General features: G+C 37.1%; 2 protein-coding genes across 2 annotated transcripts; both read right to left on the minus strand.

Annotated features, from left to right (window-relative positions):
* Positions 1-669: 669 nt before the first annotated feature.
* On the minus strand, positions 670-14,377 carry LOC108679647 (flocculation protein FLO11). The gene is made up of 8 exons (XM_047885339.1): positions 13,895-14,377; positions 8,380-9,865; positions 4,986-5,027; positions 4,255-4,302; positions 3,690-3,808; positions 2,294-2,409; positions 1,280-1,401; positions 670-926 (listed from the first exon to the last, which is right to left on the minus strand). The coding sequence occupies exons 1-8, from the start codon at positions 14,375-14,377 to the stop codon at positions 919-921; spliced, it is 2,424 nt and encodes an 807-aa protein (XP_047741295.1). The 3' UTR covers positions 670-918.
* A 1,267-nt stretch (positions 14,378-15,644) lies between these two features.
* LOC108679662 lies at positions 15,645-18,398 on the minus strand. The gene is made up of 4 exons (XM_018168349.2): positions 18,314-18,398; positions 17,639-17,758; positions 17,049-17,252; positions 15,645-16,543 (listed from the first exon to the last, which is right to left on the minus strand). The coding sequence occupies exons 1-4, from the start codon at positions 18,378-18,380 to the stop codon at positions 16,422-16,424; spliced, it is 513 nt and encodes a 170-aa protein (XP_018023838.1). The 5' UTR covers positions 18,381-18,398; the 3' UTR covers positions 15,645-16,421.
* Between the last annotated feature and the right edge of the window lie 1,646 nt (positions 18,399-20,044).

The raw sequence follows: 20,044 nt of genomic DNA on the forward strand, positions 1-20,044 counted from the left end.
AAAGTACATAAATTGGCTTTAGTTTATACTTGGGTATCCTAGAAAGGCTGTAATTTCGACTATAGGGTCATAGAGAGTTTTTTCATACTAAAGGATCCTAGAGAGGCTTTAATTCAAGCTAAAGGGGTGCAAGAGAGGTTTGAATTCAACCAGGGGCCCTAGATAGGCTTTACTTCACGAGTCATTTAGAAGAATGATACGCCTTTTATAGAGGTTCCTATGAATGTCATAAGTTGTAATTGTGTGCCTTTAAATCCACCTTAACGCAATATTTTTTTTTTCGTTTCATCATCAGGTAACTAACACTAGTAATTTTTTTCAAATGATTGGCTCGTGTCTTGATTCGCTCCATTTAAGGTCGAGATATGGGCTAAATTCATTTACTTCTGGGCTCCGTGATTCGATTTGCAAAAATTTCCACTGCCGCTTTATTCAATTAAGTGAATGTTCTTTATTTTTCACCGGTTAGTAAAATGAATGCTGTCAGATGTGATCATCAAAATTACATATATGGTTCTTGTGTAATAATTTGAGATCATTCATTTAAATTCTTCTAATTTGTTGCAGTAGTACTAAGTCTGAGAAGTCATCGCAATTCAATAATAATTATAAAGTATCTAAGAAAAAATTACATACATGGTCGTAGACGGTCGGGATAAAAAAGGTCACTCAATTGCAATCTGTTATATTTCTCAATATTTCATAGCATGTGTAACACTTGATCAAAACCAAGTTGTGTGTTGGCTAATGTACGGTTGAAGTACAGCAATATTGAGGTTTTTACTGTCAACCGTAATGAGATGTGCGTGTATACGAACATTTCCTAACAATTTTCAATACCAAGTGTGTAGTTGCGAGATATCCTAGGGTCATCCTTCGTGGGTCATCCAGCTGGTAACGTTTTCTTCGTTGAAAACGTTAAGCAACTGAGGAGAAAATAATTTACATTAGTTGGGTTTCATTGCAGGCATTGAAGACATTGAAGACATCTAATAGGTTTTGTGGAGGTATGATAGTTTGCATTCAGAAAAATAAAGTCTTTCGGACTGCACACAATTGGTTCTCATACATTGACATCGATAGGACTATTATATAAGCAATACGAGACAGTGCTTTCTGAAAAAAATGACACAATATTAACATACAAACTCAAGCGAAAATACAAATATAATAAGTCCAGGAACTGGACTGATAACACGAAGTATTTTAAATTAATTTCATGTTTCGTGTAGCAATAATTTCAATTGCTGGCATAAGAAATTTTGAAAAGTTAACTTACTTTTAATGAACATCTTGAAGCCTCGGAGTTGCTTGCAGCCATCACTATGGAAGGTCACGTCAACATAGTTGGTCTTCGAGACGAGGGTCATCCAGCTCGGTGGGAGCTTAGTGCCGCACATCCTGTGTGATGAATGATTAGTATAAATAGTCATCCAGCTCGGTGGGAGCTTAGTGCCGCACATCCTGTGTGATGAATGATTAGTATAAATAGTCATCCAGCTCGGTGGGAGCTTAGTGCCACACATCCTGTGGGATGAATGATTAGTATAAATAGTCATCCAGGTAGGAGGGAGCTTGGTGCCGCACATCCTGTAGGATGTATGATTGGTATAAATAGTCATCCAGGTAGGAGGGAGCTTGGTGGCGCACATCCTGTGGGATGCATGGTTAGTATTAAGAGTCGTCCAGCTCGATGCCACGAATCCTGTGGCACAGAAAGCAAATAATTATTTTCAGTTGTAAAAGTAGGCAAATAGTGTAAAAGAATCATGAATATTTATTCTTCGCCGCTTTTTACAATAATAAAATTCCCAGGCACGGAGCTAGGAAATACAAAATATTACAGTGACCATTGCGCCGATTGGGAACTATTGAGTAATGCTTCCTCTTTCTAGTCTGAGATTTATTTTTTTGTGAAAAATTTTACATTCACTTCCAATTTTCAAATTGGCGCAAGAACCGTCAAATTTGAGTTGCTTCTATGTAAATAATCAAATAGCAAATGCGGCAATCTAAGCCCTGCGAAATAATTCTATAATATTTTTGATCAATCCAAATTCAAGCCATGTGAGAACACTTGAATGGCTTTAATAAACATTCTGAAACTCATCCTGGAACCAGTAAATGCTAGCAACTTCCCTTTGTTGCTACTATTGCGCAAGATCTTTACCAGTTTTAGCCTACATGCTTTAAAAGAATATAACAATTTCAATATATGAATGAATAGAACAAAGTTTTTCGTTAGAAGAACAGAACAAAGATATTACATAAAAGAATAGTAAAATGTTCTTACTTAACGCCGAAGTAATCCTTCAGGCCTTCGATCTGCACGTAGTCCTTAGTACATTTTTCGGTGTATTCAACCTTCAACGTTTCGAAGGCCATAAAGATGTGTGTGCCTTCGGGGCTCTGTAAAGAGAAGGGATCAATTCACAGTGCTGGTTGGTGCGATGTTTCATAAACAGAATGGTGCATATGATGTCATTCAATTACATCGATGGTTCAATTTCATAAATATTCTTTTCATGTGTTTCTAGACAGATTTGATGAAAAAATTGGGCTGAAATTTATGAATATTTCTTTGTGTACATGACAGGCATTTTAAATTTTTTCGGCTTTGAGCATACAATATTCAGTGATGATCATCCAGCAATACAGTATGATGCTTTATAGCATGCCTATGATACCGACGCAGTACACCTCATTGTGATGACAGCGACCTCTTACATTCGGTTGATGCCACACGAAGTAACGTGAAGAATGATCATAGCGTCGAATATGATAGCTAAGTATAAAATTTCGCCAAATGCACCACTTACGTAGTTATTTTGAATAAAACCTTAATCCTCCTATTTTTGAATGGGAGTATAATTTAGAGCACTCGCTTAAATTTCTACGTTTCATAAATAAATTTTCTCAGCATGACACGGCTAATGTATAATAACGGGAGCAAATGAGCTTATTTTATCGTTGTCAAACTTAATGTACCTTATGTAACAGGTTAATAGTACAATAAAAATATATTTTATTCGATGGTCTTACAATGTCAACGAACTAACGCGCAACTTACACCTACTAACTATGAATTAATTAATTGGTATATTCTTAAATTGCATCAACATCACAATAATTCCTAATCATAATCATATCTCTACCGCTGGCTGATACACGTTATTCCAATCTTTAAAATTGACCCGGTATAAAGATGCGTGATTTCTGTAGACTGCTGCGGAAAATGGCTGTTTGGAAAAGGTGCTTGTAGTTGTATCAGACCTTGCTTGTGGCTGTTTGGAAAAGGTACCACGAAAGTCAGTGATAGTTGGCTGGGTTGGAAAAAGTGCTTACCGTGATGCGACAGTCAGTGATAGTTGGCTGGGTTGGAAAAAGTGCTTACCGTGATGCGACAGTCAGTGATAGTTGACTGGGTTGGAAAAAAGGGCTTACCGTGATGCGGAAGTCAGTGATAGTTGACTGGGTTGGAAAAAGGGCTTACCGTGATGCGGAAGTCAGTGATAGTTGGCTGGGTTGGAAAAAGGGCTTACCGTGATGCGACAGTCAGTGATAGTTGGCTGGGTTGGAAAAAGGGCTTACCGTGATGCGGAAGTCAGTGATAGTTGACTGGGTTGGAAAAAGGGCTTACCGTGATGCGACAGTCAGTGATAGTTGACTGGGTTGGAAAAAGTGCTTACCGTGATGCGGAAGTCACAGTGATAGTTGCAAGGGTAGAGTTTGGGGTAGTATGGCGAAGTGATGGTCATGATGCGTTGTTCTTTGGTGAGGGTGATGTCCTGGCAGGGGATGGGTGGTGCTGTACAGGAAGAAGACGAACTTAAAACTCCAAGCTGCACGATTTATTGTTGAAAATCCTATTGTATTATAACTGAATATTGTCTTATCACATCTAGAAAAAGTTTACTGCATAGTTTTCCTACACTTAATAACAGATTACAAATTTTCTATTTATCCCCATTTCATTGTTGTTGAAATGAGGATAAAATAGAAAAATTCAATAAATAATACAATAATAGAAGTAAGAAGCAGAATAAAATCAGATCGGAGGGTATGTTAAGCAACCGAGGACAAAATATTTTACATCAGTTGGGTAGGCTTAACTTAAACTCTTCAATGCTCTCAGATTATAAACTTAAAGGTTCAATTTTGACTGTTACCAAATGGCACAAAGGTTTTTACATATTTATGGCGCAGAACGAAAAATATTAGCATTGGTCAAAAATAAGCTATTTTTGGACGTACGTGGTGTTGTCGTGGTGGTGATCAGTGGGGTTGTCCACATGACAGCGCCTGCAAGTGAAATTAAAATTGTTCATCTTTTACCACAAACGCACATTTTTTCCAACGCCATTTTTTTTCAAGTAATCTGTCTCATACGTGCATCTATCAAGTTCTTTCTCAATGTTACCTATATATAAATTAAATTAACACAGACAATAAGGTATTTATATATGAAACGAGCATTAGAAAACGTAATTACGGGATACAAATCAAGGTCTACTGATATTATTTGAAGTGGATCTTATCCGAGGATGCCATACATCCAAGTTCAGTGATGTTTAATGGTGACTCTATGAATTATTGCTGATAATAAAACATAAATTTCAGGCATAGTCTATGTTGCAAAATTACAATGGTCACAGATGCTTCTAAAACTTGAGGAAATTTAAAACTGGGTATCGACTAATATTTACCAAACACATGGCATTGAATTTACGAATTATTAAAATGCAGATTGGAAATCAGTAACGACCTATTAACAATGCAGATTGAGATATATTTACATTAGCAATATTTTATTCATGCATATGAGGTGCCGTGGGCTCGATGCACAATTTTATTAAATTTTGAATATCTCTAAAAGTCCCTCGTTAAACGAAGAATATGTCGGAGGCATAATTGTTCACAGAAGTTCAGTATGTTTAACAGTCTACCTAATAGCAGTGTATTTGTGCCAATAATTCCATACTCACTGAAGCTCAACTCGAAGCCTGAGGAGGACGACGACGCTGACGCTGCGGGATGCAATAAAAAATTAGAGTTAGTCGGACAATGGAGGTAACCGGTCGAGAGGGTTTAGTTTTTATTATTAATCAATTTATGTTTATATTATTATTAAGTTAATTGATTAAACGGCTGGTTTTTCGACCTTTGAACGAAAGTAAACTTTAATTTTCAGATAAAAGGTCTTTTAAGTAAGGTGTTTTTGGATAAAATATTATTTTCCATTAAAAAATATAATGTTACTTATTTTATACGCAGAAATTATGGCATAGTTAATTATTGTTACAGACAAATTGTTGATGTTGTAAAGCTATTAAGCATTCGTGCATCACTTAAATAAATAAATCCTACGTGATCCTTGATTTTTTTTATACATAACGCTGCCAGTCCTAATCCGATAATCACCAATCAAGGATTTGTGCAAAGTCAACCACAGATTAAAGTGAGTCACAAAATTTCATTGCATCTTTCAGAATAGTGCACAAAACGACCAAAATTATAAATAAATAGTGTTTAGTCAATGGGAATTGTTCTGCTGAAAACCGAGTGTAGACGAATTAAGAAGCCTATCTAGAGATTGTCAAATTGCCAAAACCAGATCAGCCGCTAAACTTTTTTTTTACTTTTTTTTATTTTTCTCTCTTCTTCTTGCCACACATTTCCTACGACACACAGCAATCCTCCAATTGTGGCCTTTTCCTGTATGTATCATTAGTGTTTAAAACAATCTTACATTAGTTTTACCTAGCCAAGAAACCCTAACCTAACCTAACCGAACTGAACACAGCCTAACATATCCTAACCTAACCTATCCTAACCTAATCCTACTTCACCTAACCCTACTTCACCTAATCTTACCTTGCCTAACCTTACATAACCCAACAAGAACTAACCTAACTTAACCTATCCTAACCTAACCTGAACTAACTTTGCTTTACCCTAATCAACCCTAACCTAACCACCCTATGTGATTGTCGCCATAGGAACTTGTTCCTGGCTTGAACCTAACCTCAGCAAATGATGTATATTTTACGACATGTTTAATTTCCTATTAATTCTATTTCGATTCCGTGCATGATTGTGGCCAGAGTTCGCATTTCCAACACTCACTGAACGTGTTGGAAATGCGAACTCCGGGCTAAATACTCCGAACATCAATAACCTGGGTGTCGGTTTTCCTCTATCAAAGTAACAGTGCAAAAAGTTTAAGTACTTAGTCGTTGGTTGCAAAAAACACAGCTTCAAAGCTTCTTGTGGTACCAGTTTCTCAACTTACTAGTTGCATTTGCGAGCGCTGCCTACTCCAATTGAATTAGTATAGTTATCCATGATTCAATTCATTGTCACGAAGAAAACGGAGCGTCGTTTGAGGTGGACTGTCGAAATGTAGAACCGGTGAAGGAAGTAAGGAGGAATTGTCACGGAACTCTTCAATCTTACAAATATTTGCAAAAAAGGGGCCCGGCAGACCCCCCGGGCCCCCCAGAGAGTATTTTAGTTTTCTTCTAATGATTATTTGCGTGAATTTTCTTCAATCTTGGTCTATAAAGAGTTATAACGCCTTCACGTTCGGGCCCAAGGACTGCAGATACATGGCAGGGAGCAATCTTATTGCTTCATTAAAACGATTTTTAACGGTACATATGAGAAGTTTTTTTTTCGCAAAATAACCATATACGAATGGAGTGTCTAACTTAAAAAAATAAGTGCCTAATAAAGTATTTTATAGATGAGCAGAACCGAATCTTGGTTTATTTTTGATCGTTAAATTTCTAATAGAAATAATTTTTTTTGAAAATGAGTTAAATAGGCAGTAATTAGCGCAATTTTATCCTCTGTCGATACCAACTTTCAGAAAGCTTCCTAAAATTACGCAGCTTGCACAATAGTCTAAAAAGTAAACTCGTAGAACACGTTCAGAGCAGCGCCCGGACCACGGCGAGTTGGACGAAAATTTTGTCAATTATTGTCTACTTTGAAAAATCATATCTCGATATCTATAAAAGCTAGGATCATGAAACAGGGTCCAAATTAAAGGCAAAGACTTGTTCTTTATTGTTAGGGTTGTTGAAAAAAATATACAAAATTTTTTCGTAGAGTTGTGAAGAGAAAAGGGAAAAAGTTGGTAAAAAGTTGATCAAAGTTGATCAAAGTTTCGCTCACAACTTTGTGAGTTTTGAACTTTTTCAAAATCCGTTTTCACCAGTGTGTTTGTCTCAACAAGACGCATCTTTTTTCCGCTTTTACTATGGCAAAAATGTTTACGGTTTGGTCGCGAGAGTTGAAAAACCACCGAAAAATGGCCGAAAACAATTTTTTCAGGGTCAACTTTGACCCCCAATTTAGGGATGAAGTTTTGACCCGACAGAAAAACGTTCGAAATCCCAAACACACTCCAATCCTTTACCTTTCGTTTGAAATGAATCGCATTGCTCTGAGTTTGCAACTTTTCGAGCTATGATCGTTTCCGCAATCTCATTTTAGGTAATTTTTTGACCAAATTTTCCCCTTTTTTGGGGATTTTGGGGGGGAAGGAGTGGGAATTTCGGAAATCCGACAAGAAGGTTTGGTAGAAAAAATATGCGTACGCATCTGTGCCAATTTTCATGAGATTCTAACGGTTGAGATCCTGGGAAAAATGGCTCGAGTGAAAACTTTGACCTCAAACCCCCCTGTACGTGATTATACAGCAGCAGCATATCAAAAGTGGAGAGTATAAGTTTAGCGTCCGCTTCGCTGGCTGTAGGCACACAGAAAGTGAGCCGCTCCTGCCGAATTAATTTGAACTCTTCTATGAGCCTGCTTAGCTTCCAAAAATTGCCTCGAAGTCTTTAATGAGCCTTTGAATGGCTTCCCAAAATAAATTTGATTTCTTCAATGAGATTTTTTGGCCTTCCGAAATTAACCGGAGCTTTAACTGAGACTACTTGTTTCGCCAAAATCAACTAGAACTCATTATTGAGCCTACTTGGATTCCAAAATACTAACTCGAACTCTTTGCTGAGCCTGCTTATTTTCCAAAAATCATTCGAACTCTTTACTAAAAAATTACAAATCCCAAAATTACATCTAGAGTATTTTTAATTTCAAAATTTTGCTAGAAAGTATGAAAATAATCAGATGGTTATGAAACCATGGAACTAAGTCAGCTGCTCATTTGCGAGCAAAAAACGCGAATTCTTTATATTTTATGACGATCAGAATATAATAAGCTTATTTTTCTTTGAAAATGAGATGAATCGGTGCGTACTCGGTCATTCGACACTTAATTGGTAATAGTAAAGAAGGTTCGGGAGCACTTGAAAATTAAATTTTGGGACTCAAAAAATAACGTAATTATTAACCAATTTTTCATGTACTCACATGAGAGATGATGTGATTCTTGAGTTGATTCCCTAGTGCTAGGATTCAGCTGATGACTTCCAGAGACATGCGACGGAACGCTTGATACATGAGCATGATTTTCGCTACTGAATTCAGTAGCTGAAGTAGATAAAGTTGCCGTTTCTAACGCGGACTCTGATGTGACGATTTCAGACACAACAGTTCCAACTGTCGTGGATTGTGTTCTATCTGTTGCTGAACCAGTGACTGGCGATGCAGCAGATGTAGATACTCCCGATTCAGAAGTTCCAGAAGAAGACTCAGTACCAGTTGGTGTAGTTGTCGCGATGGATTCAGTCACTGAAGATTCTGAGGTGGAGCTCGGTGCAGTAGTGGTAGTAATTCCTGAAGTTGTGACAGATCCACTGTGTTCAACAGTTGTTGGCACTGGAGTTTCCTCGCCAGCAGTGGAAGCTGTTTCTGATCTTCCTGTCGATGTCGTGGTGATTTCTGATTCTGTTTGAGATTCACTCTCAGTACCAGTTACAACAGGCGATTCTGTTGCTTGTGTCGTAGTGGACTCAATCGTTGTTGTGAACGAAGCTGCAGTCGTTCCTTCTGAGTTGGATTGTGTTTCAGTCGGATATTGTGCTGAAGTTCCGAATGTAGCTGGAGTTGCCGTTTCTGAAGCGGACTCTGATGTGACGATTTCAGACACAACAGTTCCGACTGTCGTGTATTGTGTTCTATCTGTTGCAGAGCCAGTGACTGGCGATACAGCAGATATAGATACTCCCGATTCAGAAGTTCCAGAAGAAGACTCAGTACCAGTTGGTGTAGTTGTCGCGATGGATTCAGTCACTGAAGATTCTGAGGTGGAGCTCGGTGCAGTAGTGGTAGTAATTCCTGAAGTTGTGACAGATCCACTGTGTTCAACAGTTGTTGGCACTGGAGTTTCCTCGCCAGCAGTGGAAGCTGTTTCTGATCTTCCTGTCGATGTCGTGGTGATTTCTGATTCTGTTTGAGATTCACTCTCAGTACCAGTTACAACAGGCGATTCTGTTGCTTGTGTCGTAGTGGACTCAATCGTTGCTGTGAACGAAGCTGCAGTCGTTCCTTCTGAGGAGGATCGTGTTTCAGTCGGATATTGTGCTGAAGTTCCGAATTTAGCTGGAGTTGCTGTTTCTGAAGCAGACTCTGATGTGACAATTTCAGACACAACAGTTCCGACAGTCGCGGACTGTGTTCTATCTGTTGCTGAGCCAGTGACTGGCGATGCAGCAGTTGTAGATACTCCCGATTCAGAAGTTCCAGAAGAAGACTCAGCACCGGTTGGTGTAGTTGTCGTGATGGATTCAGTCACTGAAGTTTCTGGAGTGGAGCTCGATGTAGTAGTGACAATAATTTCAGAAGTTGCGATAGATTCAATTTTTTCGTTAGAACTGAAATCTGTATTACCTGTTTCTAAACTTTGCGTGTATTCGGTGAGTTCCGATGTTTCATGGGTTTCCCGGCAACTTTGAATCTGTTGATCCCAGCTTTCCGGCCACCATGGGTTTATAAGATCGCACGAAAATTGGGATTTTATTAAATACCTTTCGATAGCTAAATTTTGTTGAGATTTGCTGGACAGAGACTTATCAATTCGGTCGGTGTCAAGTGTTTCGCACACTATGTTCAAAATATTGGCTTTAATTCCGATGTCTTGCATGTCATCTTCTGTAATAGCTAAATCACCATTGCACTTCCGCAAAGTTCCATCCGATTTTCTTCTAATGAAGTAGATTTCTTCCCGATTGGTCTCCTGAAAATATAATCTTTCTGAGTTCCTAATATTGCAATTAAATTATATCCCTGATTCTCCTGGGGTAAGTACATTTTCTTTTAAGGATTATTTTATTCATGGAAAAGCAAAAAGGAATTCATTGGAGCTTAAAAGAGATAATGAAGTGTTATCAAACACACAAAAAAATGTGTTTTAACAATGCTTGACAATGAATTTGTGCGAGTTAATGAGATGCAGGTTTTTAAGAACAGGGGGCTACACCCTCAGCAACATCTTCAGTGTAGACAAAAACAGACACAGGAAGTATGTATGAAATCTTCGACGATAAAAAAATGCATAATATTTTAATAACTGAACACAAATCATTTAAGAGGCTTTAGAATATTTTAAGGTGTCTGAAGCCTGCATAAAATGCGTCCAATGACCCCCATAGGTGTTCTGTACAATAAATTACAGAAAATAAATTTTTACCACTTACCACTTTACCACTTTTTTACCACTTTTTTACCGCCTAACTTATCAAAAAGCTATGATTTATTCCCCACAATGATAGTGTTGCCGACTATTTCAATGTCTTTCAGGCTAAAACTTGGCATTTTCAAGTGATAATACACTCAATATTAAATTGTGTACCTAAAAACATTATTTTACCGGCGTTTTAAACACATTTTTTCCCACTAAAGCTCATTTTTCCCGCTGAATGCGTTGAAAATACTCTAGATCTAGTGGGAAAACACTGAATTGGCAACACTGCTCAATGGTGAATGTGTTGTATGTTAGCAATTATTTAAGCATTCATGCTAGCTCGCACTTCCGGCTCCCTGCCTTCCTTCTCTTAATTTTCTTCTCATATCTTCACTTCAACTACAGCAGAATATTTCAATCTTAATCGTTCATGCTGATTCTGATTTATAAAGATTTCCCTAACTTTGGTGACTATTCTATATTATTCTAGTGAATCGCTTCTTTAAACTGTAAATAAATTTCCATGACCAAACAGCGAAATTGCCGTTCTGAGCTCATTTCCTGGAGCGTTCTCAGATTTATTTGCTCATAAGCCATGGATTGTCCATTATAAGTAATGGTCATATTCATTCTATTATATATTCATGAAAGTTTTTTGCTGTGAGGTCTGGTTTCGTAAATATACAACGTTCGAGTGCATATACACGAAACTTTTCACGTCAGTATCAAATTGCATATGAACACTTGAACAGTAAAGCATTGTAAAACGGGAGGAGGGAAAACTAGATTAAAATGTGGATTTGATTTTTAAATTATTATAAATTAAATTTTTCCTGAAATCAATTTTTTACCTTCGCAAAAGAGAGTCATATTGGATTATCTGCTTAATGAGGGTTTCAACACGTATTTCATTGATAAAATACATTAGTTTTGTTATTATTAACTGGATTCGGTAACATGCGATTCGCATTGACGGGATCTGGAATAATAGGGCAATAAAATAGATGGAATGATCGATTCTTGCAAACGCTGGGAAGACCTAATATTGAAATTAATTTAGAATTATCTCTATGTGAGTCATTCCTAGAGGTTGGATGTTATATACCCATTCTCTTTCATCTTTTCCATTACTTTCAGAAAAAGAGGCCCGTTAGCTGGAATATGTGTTCAAAAAGTCCTCATATGTAGATTCTATTTCATTTAAATTTCAAAGTATCACCAGTTTTCTTTTTGGTTGTGAAACTGGATTTGAATTATTACAATTTTTTTAATAATTATTTCATTTTTAATCCCTCGTTTCAAATTACGAACAGCTTATTCTAGTGCCCATAATCAGGAGTTGAAGCTCAGTGCAATACGAAATGCTGCTTTTTCAGCTTTCAAGCTTATATAATATTTTTCTCACTAGAGGCAGTGCAAAAAAGGCTTACCAGCCGTATAAAATATCAGATGATTAACTTTCAGCAGCCTTCTTGAAGAGTCAAAAGCTTCCAAAGACTTCGAATTGGTATTTTTGGCTACGACACCACCAACAACAGCATTATCAGAACTTAGAATTCAAACATACTAGGAGGAAATTGCTCTGGAGTTTCTTCAAAGTATTGCATTTCTTGGCCGTATGGGTTTCTACCAAATAAAAATCGTACATCGTATTTTCAGGCTCATGCCTTCAGGACGAACTGTACCGCCACACACGCATTCTTTCATGGATTTTTATTGCATTAATACTTACAAGATTTTTATGGATCGCACTTATGCTGCGGGTTTAGTTAACCAGCGATTGACAACGGTAGGAAAATGTAGCGAGGATAGCACTTAGACAAACATTATATCCTATTCATGCTCATGTGTTGTACAGCATGTACCGAATTTATTTACCTTGTAATTTCACTAATGATATGAGAATTTTTTATTTATGGATTAATTTTTTCCGAGAGTGATTTTGCTTGATTCATGTTACTTGACACCAACGATCTGCTCCTCATTAAATTTATTTTATGTGCTAATAATTTGATCCCATTTGTTTAAGATCAATGTAGTATTCGTCGAATACAATGCGTCGGCGGTATGAATGAAATTTTTGAATGTATTTCTTTTTAAGATGAAAATTTTCTTATGGTTATGGAAAAAGCAGGTGCTGCAGCCTGCGATTAATGACATCAATGAAATTTAAGTATTCAGGGTATATATGAAATTTGCGTAGCTTTTGTTCACATGGTGTCTCATGAAGCATTAATTATTATGTAAAATAGAGCTTTGTTTGTTCTATTAATTCATCATAATTCTAGAAAAGTGCTTTTACACGGAGAAAGTATTGGCCGATAGTGGTACCATCAAATACTTTTTGCTTCAAATACTGGGCTAAAAATTGGAAGATAAAGTACTATTTTTTACTTTTAATTATCAATTCTATCAAAATTATCAACATTTACGGCTAAAAACTAAAATAAAAAAACTCAAATTTTGAAGTAAAAAATACTTGCCGCTACCACAATCGGCTAATACTTTCCCTGTGTATAAACACCTTACCCGAGGAGGCTGACACTGACGAAATTACGGATTTCCATGCATGTCGCGATGTCAGCGGTTGTGCACGATGTATATCTGGACTCATTTTTCTCGCACTTACAAGACTCATTCTATTTTTGTGTTTTTATAAGCACATGTCTTATAAAAACAATTATATAAAAAATTGCATAATTTAATCTCATAAGGTGATCACTATGAAATATTAATGGGGAAATGGGTTCAGAAGTAGGCTGAATGTGCCCGAAGAAAATGTAGACAGAAAGAAATGAAGAGATAGAAAGGAAGAATGAAGCTTCACCAGAGCTTCTGCATCACGTGGCTCTATACCTCCTAATTTACAGGCACGTAAGTGTTGAGTGTACGGCTCTATAGTACAATATCGTGCATAGGCTGTATCAGGCAGTACGGGACCCGAGACGACGCTGACTTTCCAGTCAAAATAGCTCGTTCATACTTCAGCTGCTACGCAAACATTCTCCTGTGCTTCATTTTAGAAGCATTTTTATGTTAATTAAGTGCATCCATAAACATACTATAAAGCTCCCCGCCTTCTGATTTCCATCTGCCCTATGTTTTTTATTTGGTAGTAAACTTGTTCATGGGATGAAATATTATTTGATACCATCCATTTTACGACTGTTTCCAATGTTATAAAACAATTATACATTCAAATTAGAATCAGAAATTCAGAAGCAAAACAAGATTTTTGAATTATAAAATAAATAAATAGAATGTACTCGATAGATTTTTAAAACTATAGGTAGAAACTGTTACCTGTTGTCCTGAGTCCGGAGCCCCATCGGTCGCCGTAGCTGGAGCGGCTTGCACGAGGTACCTCGCTTCCTGTGGTGAATCCAAGGCTTGCACGTCAGAGTCAACTCGAGTCGCGAGGATCAGGAGTATAGCCAGCATGCCGACAAAAAGTGTTGGAATGTCCAGGTTCACGTTAAAAAATCTTCTAAATTCCAAATTCTTCGTTACATCAGAATTTTTTGAGTATCGTCTTTGCGTTGTTTTCATTTTCCAGTCCATACGGTCCGATTCCGTTGTTTGATTTTCTCCATATGAAGCAAGGAAAGCTGAATTCATTTCTCCAGCGGACAGCGTCTCAAGTTCAGCTTCGGTCACATCAGACATACGACGCAGTGACTTGCGTTTGATTCCTTGGGCAATTTTGGTCGTTCTAGCATCGCTAAGATGGCCGCCAGGGCCTTGCACGAGATGAGGGGGCGCTCGAGCAGCTCCTTTCTTCGCCATGCTGGCTGCTCGCTTGCAGCTAGCAGACCGATGGTCGTCATCGGCTCGACTCCTGCTTATATTGATGATCGCACTTCTATTAGCTTCTGAACTTAATCAAATCCTCTGTATTGGCTCTTCATTACACAGCGGTTTGTTTTGCTGCAGCACGAAGACACATTCTAGAGAACACCTGTTCATCAGGTTACATTTGTGGCCTTGCCGGATTGCTCGGTGAATCAAGACGATTTGTTTGCTCTTTCAGTTTCGGTGCCTTCGTTGATAATTCAGCTTGATTAGCCTGCAGGTGCATCCCCGTCAATGAAGTGAAGCCCACGCAACATTAGTCAAATTTCTTCCTCAGGATGACATCAAGGACATCATTCGAATCTTGTGCAAAGGTCGACAGTGTTTTTTTCCCCGATCGATCTAGAATCTTCGGCGCACCGAGGTAGTATTTCTTTGTATTGCTTGGTTACGTAACGCAACAAAAATTATGTTAGTAATATTTTGCATAGCTTTTTATGTTCCCGAAACTGGAACACTATACGAAAAACAGAATAGATTGCTTGCTCACTTCCAGCAAATGGGAGATGTTGAATTTGAAGCACGGCCCTTATACGTTTCGTTTACTCGAATATGTGTGTAAATAATTTGCGATCAAAATAATATTAGCCGAAGAACGGGAAAATTCATTATAGGAAAAGTGTGAATACATGTAATAAATCAAGATTTTAAAAATAATAATGAAACATCAACAATCTCATACGTGTATATTTTACTGACTAATGCTGCATTAAAATCTGGAAAAAACGGGTGGCCGCAATTTACTATTCTATTAGTTAATGGTTTAAAATGTAACATCTATGGGAGTGTTTTGGAATAATAATTCATCTTTAAATTAATAAAAAATTGCAAAGAGATATTAAAAAAAAGATCAATTTTTTAAATCAGTATGTCACCGCAGGACATTTCAATCTCAAAACAAGATGAAAAACTTCTAGGGAGTATTTGCCGCCTTTTAATGGACGTTTGAGTCATGCTGATTGCTGAGTTATGATCGAAATTTTGAAGATCATCATAAGCGAAACTCATCTTGACACCAAAATACACGATGGTTTTAATCGCTTGACATTGAATAAATCTATTCATATTCAGTTAACTTCGCAGTTAGTTTCGAGTATACTGAACTAATGACAGAACATTATTATTACTTCAGTGCAATTTTGAAATAAAAAGCAAGTAGAGTTTCTAATTTTTATTTACGTCATTAATATGCTTAATTTGCAAATTAAACAAGAATTTTTCATATATTTCATTTTTAATTAATAATTAGTCTCATCACACTATGTCTCTATAACACACCATAATTTCATTGGACAATTAACAATATAATTAGCACCTTAGTGCAATATTCATGTAAACCAAATAATTAAATTCACCAATAAAAAAAATTTTCTTCTGACATTGCCTGATCTTCTGATCATTGCTTCGCTTGAAGCAATGATCAGAAAATAATTCAATACCACAAGGAAATAATTTATTTTCGTTGCTCTTACAACATTAAAATTGTATTTTTATTTCTAGTTCCATTAACAGGTGTGGAACAAAAACTAATTAGAAAACAAATTCCAAGTTATTGCACATTACCGACACTGTTTACAATTACAGTCGAGACACGTGAAACTCATGTACAATGTCCCGTCTTTCTAATAAATCGCAGAAATCTTCAACTATAATTAAATGACATTAGATTCAAGCTTAGACGATACACTATCACTATTATTGCACATGTGGAACTTACATTCATTAACTCGTACTCCAATTCACTGGTATTACATAGGTAGGAACTCACATTCTAAGCGGGAAGTGCTGGTAACGGGGTAACTAATACTCGAAATAACGTGTATTACAAAAGGAGGAAACTCTTGCTCGGAGTAGCTAGCGCATTAATGCACAAAGTATTCGCCACCGTTTGCGATATTTAGGTTTCATTGTTATTATATACCACAACAATAAACAAACAACTCATAGATTTTCTTCATCCTGTCACTCGTCACAGACTTTACATCACCTTATTCAATACAACGGCCAATATTCCAAGCACTACGATGAGGCCGCACAAAATTCCAATTATCGCGCCTACAGAGTACGACTCTGGAGCTTCGTAGACTTCCTCCGCCTTCACTGTTGAGAAGAAAAATTTTTTATTGAAATGGTAAATGTAAGGCTTCCGTTAGACAAAAAATTGTTTATGCAAAGATGATAAAGGAATGAAGAGAAAGATCGTCGTGTGCTATGGTCGCTCTGAACCTTCTGACGTTTGAACGAATCTCATGGCGGAAGATTTTGTAAAAATAATAAAAGTACGCACAACAGGAAAGTTTAAAAAAGGAATGAAAGATAAACGTAAAAGTATCGATTATATTTGTTACTACAACCCACAGAGTGACGTTACTCCTACCGACGGATGGAAGCCAGCCAATTAACGGGCAGAGTATTTACTTTGCACATTATACAAGCTTAATTGGTCTGATATACCATCGCAATTCACAATTAATTTCAGCGTTGATTGGAGGTCTGATGACAGAATAGTGCTGATTAGGACTAGTTTGAGAAAAATGTCTCCACTTACTGTCGAGACATTTTTCTCCCACCATTCCTGATTATGCAAAATATTTACTAGACTTACCAGTACAGTTCACGGTGACGCTCCTAAGGCTGGTAGTGTCTTGGTTGTGTGAGCGGTTACAGGTCAGGTTTCTACCACATGCTGGCGCGCTGATTTTCACAGTTTTCTCCAGAACTAGTTCATCTTTTCCGGCACCATACATTTGGTCCTTTAGTTCTAGGCCGTCTTCAGTCCACGTAAGTTCATCCTTGTCATTAGCGCACTCTGCTCAAGGAGATTACTGGAGTGCAAGTCTTAATTGTGCTGCCATCATAATTTATAATTAATTGCAGCGTTGGTTGAAGGCCTGCTGATGACCATTGATATATCTGACTTCTTTATATGAGGTAATTAAAATGTAAGAACTCTGTCGTCGTCCACTGCAGAAAAGAACAAAACGTTGATTCGCTTAACAAAAAAGTCTTTGCACACAAATTCATTGACGTCGAATATTTGTTCACTTGTGTCACGCAGAAAGGATAAACTGATCATGAATGTGCTTATAATTTGTTCATTACACACGTGATAAATCTGCATAAGAATTCCTAATAGAAATAGTTCTTACTAAAACAAATTTAAATCTTATAAATAAACTAGAAATATCAGCTCACCCTTGAGAACTGAGCAGGTGAGCAGCAAGTCTGTATCAGACGTCGTCTCCAGCGACGAGGCTGAGATCGTTGTAAGGTTGCCGCCATCGGAGTAGTGAATGCTCAACTTGGTGTCATCAGCTGCCGTATTTGCACACAACATTTTGCGGCAGATGAAGAAAAACAATAGTGACATTAGCTCAAAACTGTTGATGATCTTTATTAAATCGCTGCCGAGGCTGAAGCTTAATTGCAATGTTGGCAATATTAAGTTAAGCATGATAGTTTTGCGTAAGCGATTGATGTTCTCTCAGGTCGCGAACGAAAGAACAAGAACAAAAATTCCAACAGCGATATTATAGCTAGGTTTTCTCCCTGAATACGGAGCCTTGATGTTTTCGCTGGATATTTGTTGATGGCAACGTTGCGCTGGTCACCCAGCTAATTATAATTAATTCAAAGTGATTCGTAAAATTGTATTTGAGTCATGATCCAGCATAGGTCTGCATCCTCTTAATACGGATGTCAAATTACTAGAATCTAGAACCAAAAACCCAACAATGAAAAAATGAGTACCATCATTTTCGTTCACGAAGAAAACATCTAAGTGATACATAAATTAGTATACAGAGCCTAATTGTACAGAATGTAAAAGATCCAACAGTAATAATTCAGGGTACAGTCGTCGTTACTCACCTCTAGTGACGAGAGTCAGGTAACTCAAAAACAATGCGAAAATTTCTAGCGCAGCTGAAGACCTCATAGCGGCTGTGACTGGGAAAGCGCAAGAACACTGAGACGTTATACGTGCTCTAACGCCGCCACTATTGACTGCTCTCACTATCTGATAAGGCCAATCTCATCGTCTCCGTCTATAAACACGAGTACACCTGTTGAAGGACTTACTTTCTATCGCATGAGATATGCCTTGCAACTTATAATCGCATCATCGTCAGTGCCTTGCGATACGCGAAACAAAATTCAACAACAAATCTTGAAGCCTACTATTTGATATTATAAAATAAACGTTCTCAAATTGCTGACAAATAATTAAACGAATAATCACTTGTGTATTATGTCTCGCCTAAAAGATTATATACGAGTCTCAACTGTACATTTATGCTAAAATTGTGCAATTCTTGCGATAGCGTGAATTTTTGAAGAAAAAAAACATAATATTTTTTTCACAACTCAACTGCCCTATGACTTACTCCACCTAAGCTTAAAATTCTGGATGAATACCTTCACTTGAAATGATCAGGGAGAACCTCAGATTCGATAGTGATTTGTGGTCTAAAAAATTTCAAAGACTTAATCAAAACATGAGGGCTGAGTGGCAAATTTGTTATCAATAAGCTGGATAAAATATTTTCAAGCTTATTATGAACAAACATCAGTACAGTCAGTCGCGGTAGTCGCCTATGGCGTCTCCTAAATAAGATGCAAGTCTGAAATTTGGAATGCTATTCTGGCTAATTATTTTTATTTCACCGGAAATAAGATTAATTATTTGAATTTTGTATTACCACTTTTATCGCGAACGAAATTTTTGACCCATGAGGACCGTAAAACGCGCAATTTTTTCAACATTTTCACGATACTATAGTTGCTTCTTCATTGATTGCTATACATGCACTTCTGAATCATTCTTCTAGTGGTAGTTACATCAGTAGTTAAACCAAAAGGTCAGCAACTCAATTACACCTCACATATTCTCATTGTTTTTCAAATTGTTATCATTTTGTTCCATTGCAGGAACTTGATTTACTTGAAATATTGCGCAATCAGAAGTTTACTCGTCTCATCCGTCTAAATTTTGTGCAAAATAAAAACACTGGCCACGTACTCCTATTGATCTCCACAAGTTACCATCCAAAACAGGAATACATCAGTCGATTTGTATTTATCTACCAACATATTACACTTACCGTCTTGAGTACTCCCAGCGGTCGATTTATCAACTGGTCTGTTATTAATGGGCTTACCTTGAAATGTATAGTCAAGGGCCTTTAGCCCTTGACTATAGTTACCTGTGAACGATGTGAAGATCTCATTTGTATCAGCTGTTCAAAGTTGAGCTCTAAGGAGTACTCATTTCTCCAGAAATCTAAATTGCTTCATTGGTTTTGCCGTGATTAGATGTGTATAAGAGACAGAAGTTCAAGTTTCGCTGAAAGTTAGAGTCCATGATTGGCATAATCGCCAAAAATACATGTTCCAAGAATCGCACATGAATATTTATAGAGTCAAAAGGGCTTCTCTAAGTATTTTTAATGAGATGCTGTTGTAAAAATTTGGTCAATACGTGAACTTTGTTCAGAAATTGAAAAACCTGAAGCACCCGTTTAAAATCGAAGTTTCATGTAAAATGAAACTTCAAGCACCTACTTGGAGATGGGTGAAATGGGGTACACTTTCACAGTCATT

The sequence above is a fragment of the Hyalella azteca genome, unplaced genomic scaffold (assembly GCF_000764305.2).
Source record: "Hyalella azteca isolate HAZT.00-mixed unplaced genomic scaffold, Hazt_2.0.2 contig17671, whole genome shotgun sequence".
Lineage (NCBI taxonomy): Eukaryota > Metazoa > Arthropoda > Malacostraca > Amphipoda > Hyalellidae > Hyalella > Hyalella azteca.

Excerpts from the sequence above, each read along its gene's own strand:
- LOC108679647 (XM_047885339.1), bottom strand. The coding sequence starts at position 14,377 with ATGGCGAAGAAAGGAGCTGCTCGAGCGCCCCCTCATCTCGTGCAAGGC. Across the intron at positions 4,303-4,985 it reads AGGCTTCGAGTTGAGCTTCA|GCGCTGTCATGTGGACAACC; the intron begins GTGAGTATGGAA and ends TTTCACTTGCAG. Across the intron at positions 1,402-2,293 it reads AAGGATTACTTCGGCGTTAA|GATGTGCGGCACTAAGCTCC; the intron begins GTAAGAACATTT and ends TTCATCACACAG.
- LOC108679662 (XM_018168349.2), bottom strand. The coding sequence starts at position 18,380 with ATGAGGTCTTCAGCTGCGCTAGAAATTTTCGCATTGTTTTTGAGTTAC. Across the intron at positions 17,759-18,313 it reads CCTGACTCTCGTCACTAGAG|CTGATGACACCAAGTTGAGC; the intron begins GTGAGTAACGAC and ends CAAATACGGCAG. Across the intron at positions 16,544-17,048 it reads CGTCACCGTGAACTGTACTG|TGAAGGCGGAGGAAGTCTAC; the intron begins GTAAGTCTAGTA and ends TCTTCTCAACAG.